This window comes from Ixodes scapularis, unplaced genomic scaffold (assembly GCF_016920785.2).
Source record: "Ixodes scapularis isolate PalLabHiFi unplaced genomic scaffold, ASM1692078v2 PGA_scaffold11__112_contigs__length_91849675, whole genome shotgun sequence".
Lineage (NCBI taxonomy): Eukaryota > Metazoa > Arthropoda > Arachnida > Ixodida > Ixodidae > Ixodes > Ixodes scapularis.
Window position 1 is genome coordinate 13,557,040 of NW_024609837.1, and position 11,826 is coordinate 13,568,865.

General features: G+C 44.3%; 1 protein-coding gene across 1 annotated transcript; it reads right to left on the bottom strand.

The window, feature by feature from the left end:
- Positions 1-3,867: 3,867 nt before the first annotated feature.
- Positions 3,868-10,295, bottom strand: LOC120837967 (the record flags this gene model as incomplete). The annotated part of the gene is made up of 3 exons (XM_040207640.1): positions 10,226-10,295; positions 10,008-10,112; positions 3,868-5,075 (listed from the first exon to the last, which is right to left on the bottom strand). Coding segments are annotated over exons 1-3 (1,383 nt in total), but the record flags the coding sequence as incomplete, so codon positions are not given.
- Between the last annotated feature and the right edge of the window lie 1,531 nt (positions 10,296-11,826).

Below are 11,826 nucleotides of genomic sequence, written 5' to 3' on the forward strand. Positions count from 1 at the left end.
CTCCGATGACGCCAAACCAAAAACAGCATTTATCACTCCTGGTGGCCTTTACCAATTCAACGTAATGCCGTTTGGACTATGCAATGCCCCCGCGACATTTGAACGAATGATGGACAATTTGCTTAGGGGCTTTACGTGGAACATTTGTTTATGCTATCTGGACGACGTTGTTGTCTTTTCAGCGACGTTTGACGAGCATATACGCCGACTGCGCCAAGTTCTCGATTGTTTCCGTGCAGCTAAACTACAGCTAAACTCCAAAAAGTGCAGGTTCGGAGCGCGGCAAATCAAAGTACTTGGCCACCTGGTCAGTGTCGACGGAATTCGCCCTGACCCCGACAAGATTCAAGCCGTCTCCGAATTTCCTGTGCCTAAGAACTTGAAAGACGTTCGCGGTTTTCTTGGCCTCTGCACCTATTTTCGAAAATTTATACCGGCGTTTTCCAACCTTGCCGAACCGCTGAATGAGCTACTTCGAATGGGCCGAGCCTTCCACTGGGATCAACCCCAAGAACACGCCTTCAACTCTCTTAAGCGGGCCCTCATCTCTGACCCGATTCTTGGACATTTCTTAGAAGGCGCCGACACAGAATTACGCACCGACGCGAGCGGTCACGGATTAGGTGCTGTCCTGGCGCAAAACGTTGGTAACACAAAGCGAGTGATTGCATACGCAAGCCGAACTCTTACAAAATGCGAACGTAACTATGCAATCACCGAACGTGAGTGCTTGGCTGTCGTATGGGCCATTACCAAATTTCGTCCATATCTTTATGGAACCCACTTTCGAGTCGTCACAGATCACCACGCCCTTTGCTGGCTTACGAATCTTAAGGACCCATCTGGACGCCTTGCACGTTGGTCCCTCAAGATTCAGGACTACGACTTCAGCATCGTCCACAAGTCTGGAAAGCTACACCTCGATGCTGACGGCTTGTCTCGGTGTCCACTGCCTAGTGAGCCTTCTGGACAGGAACCCCGGGGCTCCCCTTTGCTCTCTGCAGCCTTGGACACAATTGATGTAGCCGACGCTCAACTATCGGACCAACACTTAAAACCTATCATACATTACCTATTGGGAACCGCCACACGCTCCACGCGCCAACTGCAACGACAGGCTACCCTTTTCACGCTTCACGAGGGTGTTCTTTATAGAAAAAACTACGAACCACATGGGCGTCCGTGGCTGCTTGTTGTACCCCGAATACTCCAAAGAGATATCATACAAGCGCATCATGACGACCCGACTGCTGGTCACCTTGGATTTAGCAAGACATACTTCCGCATCCGTGCTCGCTATTTTTGGAACGGCATGTACCGCACCATTAACAGATACATCCGAACATGTCGCCTTTGCCAAACGAAGAAAAGCCGTACGACCAGGACACCCGGTCCTCTTCAATCTATTGCTCCACCGGACACTCCCTTTAAAAAAATTGGTATCGATTTTTTGGGTCCTTTTCCGCTTTCTGCCAACAAAAACCGATGGGTTATTGTGGCCGTCGACTACCTGACGCGGTACGCTGAGACGACATCTGTACCAAAGGCCACTGCCCAAGAAGTAGCGGATTTCTTTCTCCATAAGATCCTACTGCGTCATGGAGCACCACAAGTCATCATCAGTGATCGAGGCACTCCGTTCATCGCTCAGCTTCTTGAGGAGATTTTACGCCTCTTCAACACAGTTCACAAGTGGACGAGCGCGTACCACCCACAGACTAACGGACTGACCGAACGCCTTAACAAGACATTATCACAAATGATATCTATGTATGTCGACGACCATCATACCAATTGGGACACCGTCATCCCTTATGTGACTTACGCATACAACACAGCACACCAGGCCACCACGGGCTTCTCCCCTTACTACCTTTTATACGCCCGCGAACCTCTCACAACTCTTGACACAGTTTTGCCCTTTATCAACCACCCCCCAGTCAGTGGCTTTGCCGCCGACATCGTCTGCCGAGCCCAAGATGCTCGTCACCTTGCCCGCCTCCACACCTTCAAGTCGCAGCAGCAACAGCAGCTTCGCCACGCCGAGAGTCACTCTTCCGTCACTTACGAGATTGGGGACATAGTTCTCCTAGCCACACCGCTGCGTCAACCGGGACTATCTCAAAAACTTCTCTCTAAGTACATTGGACCCTATCGTGTTGTTCGTCGCCTTTCCCCCACGAATTATGAAGTGTCACCGCTGTCGCCTCCACAGGATCATCGCTCGAAGACCACAGACATTGTTCACGTTGCCAGGATGAAGCCATTCTGCATTCCGGACAACCCCCATTGATCTGACCCATGTCAGCTCTTACCATATATATATATATATATATATAGCAAAATGCAACTAATTTAATGGAAAGACGGTGAGAGTGCAGGCGTGCTGGTGGTAGCTAATCATGTCGTATTACACCTGAGACTGCGGTGGAAGAAATCGGAAGAACTTTCAGTAGAAGGAACAGACACAGAGAACGTCTCAAACTCAGCTAACTGGTTTATTTCTCAAACAGCCTTTAAGTACCCACGGAACTTTTTTCCCAACCACACTCAACAGATAAACTCCTTTGTTGCAGACATTTCAAGCCGGATGGATACAAAAGATACAAAACAACCCACACATGAGACGAGGACTTAACAATGGGACACTGCGGATCATCGCAGTGACCTTGACAGAGATATGTCCCGAATTATCCTAACAGTCGGGTCAAAGCGCACAAAAAAAAAAAAAGGAAAACGAAAAAACACACAGGTGGCCTCTAAACCGTGGCGACGCACCCAGACATAAAGAGACCATAAAAAACATTTTTTTTCCCCTCCCTTTTTTTCCCTTCCCTTTCCTTTCCTTGGGAAAACACACCCAAGTCATCTCAAAATCGCGATCACAAACACATTTAAAAAAAAAAAAATTTGATATATATACACATATACATTGTCTCTCCCCCCCTTTTCTCGTAAACCGAATGCGCACGCTCAAAGTCTGAGAAACTTTTTGGAGTTGCGTCCAAGTTGCATCGATGCCTGGCTTATGCAGTTTCCGATAGAACTTATTCTTATTGTTTCTTTAACGACCCTCTTAATGTCATTTCGCTCTTTATGCAGAACTTCTGTCTCTGACCAATGCGCATTACAATTATTGCATTCCTCTATGTGCTTTGCTATTTCGGAGTTCGGCGCATGCGTGCGTACATTTCTCTCGTGTTCTAGTAACCTGTCATTAAGGCATCTTGAAGTTTGTCCCACGTACCTAAATCCACATGTCAACGGAATCTCATATACTACACTCTCTTTGCAAGGAACTGAAGGTTCCCGATGGGCCTTCTGACAGCCCTTGTGGTCCGACAGAAAGGGCGTCAACCTACTCATTTTTAAATCTGAAGAAAACACTACGTCCACGCCGAACTTTTTTGCGAGAGCCTTTAGGTTGTGGGAAATCCCGTGGAAATACGGGATTACTGCTATCTTCTTTCTTGCTTCCTTTTCCCGTGGTTCGTTGTTAAATTTCAGTTCTAATTGTCTTTTAATGAATTCTTCTTCATAACCTGCAGATTCTAGCCTCCTCCACTGTTCTTTCACAGCACTACTCATAAAATGAGCGCATGATTTACCCAACGCGTTTGTTACTAAGGACTTAACTACCCCTGCTTTAACCGACTTGGCGTGACAACTCTTTCTACTTAACACAGATTTTCCGGCTTTTTTCCCGTATTCCCAACAAAGACCTTCTTCGACATGTACGCGTAAATCTAGAAACTGCAGGATCCCATTTTCAGGTTTTTCAGTTGTAAACCTAAGCTCCGGAGCTGCTGCTTTTATAATCGATTCCAAAACCTGAGCCTCATTCTCTCGAAAAGCGCAAATAAAAATACCATCCACGTACCTTTTAACAATGCAACCATTCAAGTTATTTTCTTTAAGTGTTTCACTTACGCAACTATCTAAGGTGTTAAGATAGATTTCTGCTAACATCGGGGCCACCGAAGATCCAATGCATACACCATCTCTTTGAACATATTTCTGCCCATTATATTCTACAACTGTTGCTTGAAGGTACAAATCAAGAAGTGAAAGGAAACTGTCGACGGCGATGCCCGTCCTGGACTGAAAGTTTACCAGGTTTAACTCTAGCACCTGCCGAACTCTTTGCATCAAGCGCATTTTCTCAAGCGAATAGTATAGATCCTTAATGTCCATTGACATTACAGTGCATTGACTTCCATGAAAGCCCTCTAGAACATCAATTAGTGCCTCTGAATTTCTCAGTGAAAGACTCCCCTCCAGTTGAATTACATTCAACCCTCTTTGCAAAAATTTCGAGACGCTACACTGCCACGTTCCGAGTTCGTTGATTACTGTGCGAAAAGGCATATTCGGTTTGTGATCTTTCAAAAAAAATTTTAGACTTAACGAAGACCTTGTTTGGTTAACTACTTGTTTTGCCAAATTATCCATCTCATCTTCCTTGAAGATTTCAACAATATTCTTCTTAATTTTCTTAATGTTCCCTTTCCATTCAATGAAGAGTGCGCTGAGGGCTTCGTCTGCCTTTCTTCCGAACACTGTCTCGGGAAGGACACCGAACATACCACTTTTGTCAGTCTGCAGCAGACGCAGCGATCCCCTTTCTAGTTCCTTCGCGGCAGCGCTTATGACACGAAAATCTCTCTTTTCAGTTGGAAAGCTATCATTCATCAGTTTGTCCATTCTATCAACAGCACAATCCACGAACGTGGCTCTTTCATCATGACCCGTCACTTTCGAAATAATCTGAATTGCGGAAAACACATCTACCCTTGAAGGTTTCACGTTCATGCAAAACTTTGGGCCATTCCCCAGTGTTTGTTCCGTCTTTCTAGAAATGGACACCTCGCATGGATTCACCACGTGCGGTATAGTCAGATTGGACTGATTGTTGATGTCTGGTAGTCTTCCACATGCTGTCGCCTGATTGTTCCTTTGGATGCTCCTTAACACTGTTCTTCGCTTTACACTCCAAAGACTGTCGAAAAGTACCTTTTTTCCTGCGTTCCAGCGTTGGAAGTCCTGATCGTGCTTGTATTGCTGGCCTGAAAAACCTGAAAATGGGATCCTGCAGTTTCTAGATTTACGCGTACATGTCGAAGAAGGTCTTTGTTGGGAATACGGGAAAAAAGCCGGAAAACCTGTGTTAAGTAGAAAGAGTTGTCACGCCAAGTCGGTTAAAGCAGGGGTAGTTAAGTCCTTAGTAACAAACGCGTTGGGTAAATCATGCGCTCATTTTATGAGTAGTGCTGTGAAAGAACAGTGGAGGAGGCTAGAATCTGCAGGTTATGAAGAAGAATTCATTAAAAGACAATTAGAACTGAAATTTAACAACGAACCACGGGAAAAGGAAGCAAGAAAGAAGATAGCAGTAATCCCGTATTTCCACGGGATTTCCCACAACCTAAAGGCTCTCGCAAAAAAGTTCGGCGTGGACGTAGTGTTTTCTTCAGATTTAAAAATGAGTAGGTTGACGCCCTTTCTGTCGGACCACAAGGGCTGTCAGAAGGCCCATCGGGATCCTTCAGTTCCTTGCAAAGAGAGTGTAGTATATGAGATTCCGTTGACATGTGGATTTAGGTACGTGGGACAAACTTCAAGATGCCTTAATGACAGGTTACTAGAACACGAGAGAAATGTACGCACGCATGCGCCAAACTTCGAAATAGCAAAGCACATAAAGGAATGCAATAATTGTAATGCGCATTGGTCAGAGACAGAAGTTCTGCATAAAGAGCGAAATGACATTAAGAGGGTCGTTAAAGAAACAATAAGAATAAGTTCTATCGGAAACTGCATAAGCCAAGCATCGATGCTACTTGGACGCAACTCCAAAAAGTTTCTCAGACTTTGAGCGTACGCATTCGGTTTACGAGAAAAGGGGGGGAGAGACAATGTATATGTGTATATATATCAAAAAAAAATTTTTTTTTAATGTGCTTGTGATTGCGATTTCGAGATCACTTGGGTGTGTTTTCCCAAGGAAAGGAAAGGGAAGGGGAAAAAAGGGAGGGAAAAAAAAGTGTTTTTTATGGTCTCTTTATGTCTGGGTGCGTCGCCACGGTTTAGAGGCCACCTGTGTGTTTTTTCGTTTTCCTTTTTTTTTTTTTTTTGTGGGCTTTGACCCGACTGTTAGGATAATTCGGGACATATCTCTGTCAAGGTCACTGCGATGATCCGCAGTGTCCCATTGTTAAGTCCTCGTCTCATGTGTGGGTTGTTTTGTATCTTTTGTATCCATCCGGCTTGAAATGTCTGCAACAAAGGAGTTTATCTGTTGAGTGTGGTTGGGAAAAAAGTTTTGTGGGTACTTAAAGGCTGTTTGAGAAATAAACCAGTTAGCTGAGTTTGAGACGTTCTCTGTGTCCGTTCCTTCTACTGAAAGTTCTTCCGATTTCTTCCACCGCAGTCTCAGGTGTAATACGACATGATTAATTTAATGGTGTGGTTTTCTTGGGGTTTGCATTGAATGTTGAAAAGACGTATGATTTTTCTGCGGTTCGCCTTAGGAACCAATGACAAAAAGTTTCGTTGCATTTTGGCGAGACTTAATATAAACCCACGACCCCGCAATTTCTCGGGCAGTTTGAGGGCAACGTAGTAAAAAGTGACACAAAAGTGCAAAGCGATTGAGTGGTTAGTTGTCTTTGTATATAAAAATATCCCTTTGGTTCATCGAGTTACGGGCGTCGGCGCAACGGCGGCCGATAGATGGCGTAAGTAGTGGCGGCGCGCGCCTGTCCGGGAATCTTGGGGCTGGAGTTTATGCGGCCAGGTTGTGGGTTCGTTGAAGCCCATCAGTGTGTCGTTGTAGGAATATGTGCTGGATTTGTTGACATTAGGTCACAATGTAATTTCAGAAGTTTACCGCAATGCGTCAAAACTCAACCTTGAGTAGTTGTCTTGACATCAAGCGGTCGATACATTAAATAGATAGAAAGAGTTGTGGCGGTTTAGATATTTTAAAGTGAACGTTAAAATGCGAGTGCTGTCTCGTTGCCTGAACAAAACAAGATGATATATCGACGGAACAAAGCTAGAGGAGAGATTGCATCAAAATAAGCTCAGTAGTTGAAGCGATATTCGAACCATATATGTTAGCAATTAGCTCTGCATTTTTCATGTATTAAGGGCTTTCGTTTTTATAGAGCAATATTTTTTTTACTTCGGCCGGGTAATTCTGTATTGACCGGGGACGTCGAAGTTCCTTTCTATGCTATTTGTTGTTTTGTGTTACTATGTAGAATATATCCGAAATAAAAAATTAAAGACACTTTAAAACGATTGTTGCAGTAGTGACCTCGTTGTTCGACTTTAGCGCTGAATATCGAACGTGCAAGAGAATACGAAACAAACCCTTCGCGTATTGGAGGAGCTGCACAATATACGCACTGTTTAGTATACAGGGTGGTTTAGCCAAGTGGTGCCTAGACTTAAAGACATCCGATGTAGGCTACGCTAGTCGATTTAACTTCAAAGTGTTATTGAAAAAGTCAGTATATTTTTGCGATCTGCCAAACTCACGAAGTAACAGAGACTAATAAGTTATATTTTGACGATTTTAATTTTGGCGGACGCCTTCTAATACAAACTTTCCAGAACGTGTTGAGAAGGATCCCATCTTGGCGTTTTCATTAAAGTCTCCTTCTGGTGCTTCATTTTTAGAGCTTTAAAAAAGCGCGTGAGATGTTAGGGCCCTTAGTCGCATAAAATTATTTCTTTTTTACATGAGCCCTATCATTGTTCTGGCTCATATTGAAGTAAATAAGACACGGGCTTGGGATTCCCCAATCTGGGGAATTATGTTAGAGTAACATGTTACCCGTGGGAGTAATACGTAACCCAATGTCTCTATATCCTCAGTAACTTTGAAGAAACGGTGTTGTTTTGTTTTTCGTAGAGATTTTCCAAGAATTGTTTCTGCACATAGTCTTAACATCAGTAGGACGGACTGGTGGGCGGAACCGGAAGTCGTGGTGTATATCCTTTTCTGTCTGAACGGCGGAGTTTAAGCGCCCTGGGAGTAGCTTTGTTGAAGGCTATCGGTATGTCACTGTGTGACTGTGTGGTGGATTTCTTCACCTCCTGTCTTAATGTAATTGCAGCAATTTACCAATACCCTGAAATCCTCTCATTTCCAGAATTACTCTTGCCATATCACTGTAGATTGATTTAATAGGATATACAAGGATTGTAGCGGTTCGCATGTTCTAAATTACACGTGAAAATATGCGTTCGGTTCTATTTCATTTCATTATAGGGAGTGTAAAGACTCTACACTTTTTTTTTTTTACCGTGTACACAAAAACTCTTTATTTTAAAATGTTTCGAGCATTCACTTTCCATAACTTGACAAAATATACACGCCAAATGGTTCCACATTCTTAGAAGTTTTCCTTTAGTTTCTTTTACCAACGACACTACGATCTGTTTTTGTAAGGCGCGTGGTTCGTATCACGCGTCGGAGAGATTGTTTGGATTTCATCCTCCCATCATCCGTGCAATTGAGGACTCCCACACGCGATAAGATCGCCTCAACAATAAACACAAGAACTGCGCAGACCATACCCACGACCCAAGCCAGAAAGAACGGTCTCAGATCGTCGAAATTTAGAAGCAGTTCTTACGTGTGTTCCAAGTGATTCTCGTGGAAGAATCTGCTCTTGTACTCGACAAGGGTAGCATACCTTTCGTATAAGCTCGCCTCAATCGCCCGACTCAACGTTGCGCTGAAGTCCTGTCGGTAGATTGAAGATGGCCTCATTTCTGGCCCTACGGGGTACGAGAACAAAGCGCCTTTGGTCTCGACATAGCCTCTTGCGAGAAGCTCTCGCCTCAAAGCCTCGCTGGGACCTGTTCGCGAATTGTAGGTGAAGAAGGTGTCCCTTCCGTCAGCTGATATTTTAATGGAGCGACGACCGTGTAGAGCGGAGTTCGAACTTTGGAAGCATTGGCGTTCCGTCCGGATTGCGCCATTCTTAAAGATCATTTGTGATCCAAGTGTACCAAGGATGCCCGGATTTTCAAGGAAGCAGAGCCGATGTCCTCTTCTAACAAGATGGTCGAACGACGCGAACTCTGTGGCTTCTCCATCGAGCGGAAGGTCGTTAAGAAGCGAAGTCAGACGGCCTTTGAATGCAGTCGAAATCACGACGAACATTAACGCCATTATGCCGTACAACAATCTGGACGGATACTTGTTCAACAGGCTTGAGTGTAACTGAGTGCTCTGCTGAAAGAATGCCGCAACCATCGGAAACACAAAGACTGAAATATTCACATCCGCCTTCAGCGTGAACTTCATAATTAGGCCATATGCTAAGACAAGTAGCAAGCAAGACGTCAGAAGTCCTACCCATGCCTCCCATAAGAATGGCAATATAAATATTGTTTCCTTGGGAACCGGATCACGCTTGCGAACATAAATTGACAAACCAGCCGATCCGAAATGATGAAGCGCGTCAAATATATATGCGCTGTTCTCTATCTGCCTGATTGTTCAAACTATTTATAAATGTGCTAAAATATGGCTCGTAAGGGTCGAAGTTACTGTCAAATCGAACCGAAGCGCTGCGCTGCGTCAACAGCTGTAATGTAACGTTGATACTTGGATGCTGGCAGGCGTAAGGGGTTAGACATACGACGTGTATTAAGCTCCTATTAAGAGTCTGTTGCCGTTCTAACAGACCCCTCGTAAGAGTTTGGGGTTTTAATGAGTTTCTTTTCAAACTCGCTAGTCAAGACGAGACTGCCGTTGTCGAAACTCAATACGTATCTACCGCTGACTCTAGGGTACAGTGGGTGAAATGGCACTCTAGAAAACTCTAGATTAATTTCCGATGAATGTTTCGCGTTTTCTGCCACAATGAAAGCAGACATAAAGTAATTTTCATTGAGGCTATGCCATAGGTTATTCATATTGTATTTGCCGCATATAAAGTAAACTATTTGAAAAATCGACCTCCTAAATGTGGAACACACCTTGCCCTTGCAAAGACTTGAGTGCAGCTTGCCGTCAGTCCAGAACGTGACCGGTTTCGCTCGGGAGTCCAGGAAAGCCTTGAAGAGCGCACTGTTGTCCTTGAGGCAGTCTACGGGTACGGAGATGTCCAGAAATTCGTTCCTCGACTCAAAAAAAAATGCGTGGACTTCTTGAATATGTTTCCAATTGTCTTGAGGACCCTCCCAGTGTCTTGGGACTTACAGTTGTCCAGGGAAGTCATTTTCTCCAAAATCACAAGCAGGAACATTATCCCTTGTAGTGATGGCAACATTTCTGGCGGGTCAGGCGAGTTACATTTTGCAGCCCGCGGGATTGTTTAGCTTATCTAAGAGACTTTGCGTCAATTTCCTGCGTGTTATCTTTGCAACGAAACAGCGCACTGGTACGCGAAACTGGAAGTCTTGCTGTGAATCCTTCTCCACCCGAACGACGAAGCCCATCTGTCTCTCGTAGTAGTCTGTGTTGCCTGGGTTTTCCCACCTTCTGTCTAAGTATAATCACAGCAGTTTGCCGCAATATGGTAATTCTCAACCTGAATCCTTTTTATACCATTAAACGGTGGATGGATTCAAGAGAATATGAATTACTGGGGCGGTCCAGATATTTCAAAGTGAACGTTAAAATATGCATGCTAGCCCCTTACCTGGAGCAAACAAGATAACATTTCTACGGCAAAAAGGCAAACTATAGATCGCATCTAAATATACCGAGTAGTGGAATCGAGGTTTGGACCATACTTATTGGCAAGTGGCTGGCACTGCACTTTTCTAATATCAAAGACTTATCTTTTTGTAAATCAATATTTTGCTTTAGTTATGCCGTGCTATTTTGTACCAAAATGCAAGCGTGAGAGTGTTGGTTAGTACGATGTTTAAAATATGCAGCGCACAAGCACAAGGCAGAAGAAAGAGAACACAAAATCGTTCACAGAAGGGACAACTGTGTACCCTATGTTAACATCGTAGGTGTTTTTTATGCTGCTTATTTTGTTTCGTTAATAGAGGGCATATATTTGTAATAAATAACGAAATACCGTTTAAAACAGTTGTTACTACCGTTCTTCGACTTTAACGCTAAATATTGAACGTGCAGAAGGGAACGAAAGATACCTTTCGCGGGAACGCGACGGAACAACACACGACAAAACAGCACAGTCAAAACAGCAGGTGTCAAAACAGTACAGAGTCAAAACAGCACGGCGACAAAACAGCACGCATGCAGCAACCTCGAGCGCTCTTCACCTCTCTCTCCGCGACTAATTTCGAACCTCCTTGACACTCTCATTTATTGTAGCTATAGGTTATAAACTAATTTATATCCTATTTTAGTGCTTCCCAAACTCCACAACCCAACCCTCCCCCCCGGCTTCTGGTCAAAATGTCCAACGAGACGAAATGTCCATCGAGTCAAAATGTCCAATAGGCCACGTGACACCCGTGTCAAAATGTCCACCGAGACGAAATGTCCAATCGGGTCAGAATGTCCATCGAGACGAAATGTCCATCGAGACGAAATGTCCAATCGGGTCAGAATGTCCACCGAGACGAAATGTCCATCGAGACGAAATGCCCAATCAGGTCAAAATGTCCATCGAGTTGAAATGTCCGAGACGAAATGTCCACGTGTCATTTTTTATCCGTTCCATGCTGTATACACGGTGTATGGCTTGCGTTAAGAATGCTTATTAGGAAAGTTCTTGCAACCCTGTTCAATGTTGCTTATATCAAGTATGCTCGAGTCAGATATGGAATAGAAACGCGCGAAAAACTGCGGGAGGCACAGAATGCGCCGACCCCTGTCCA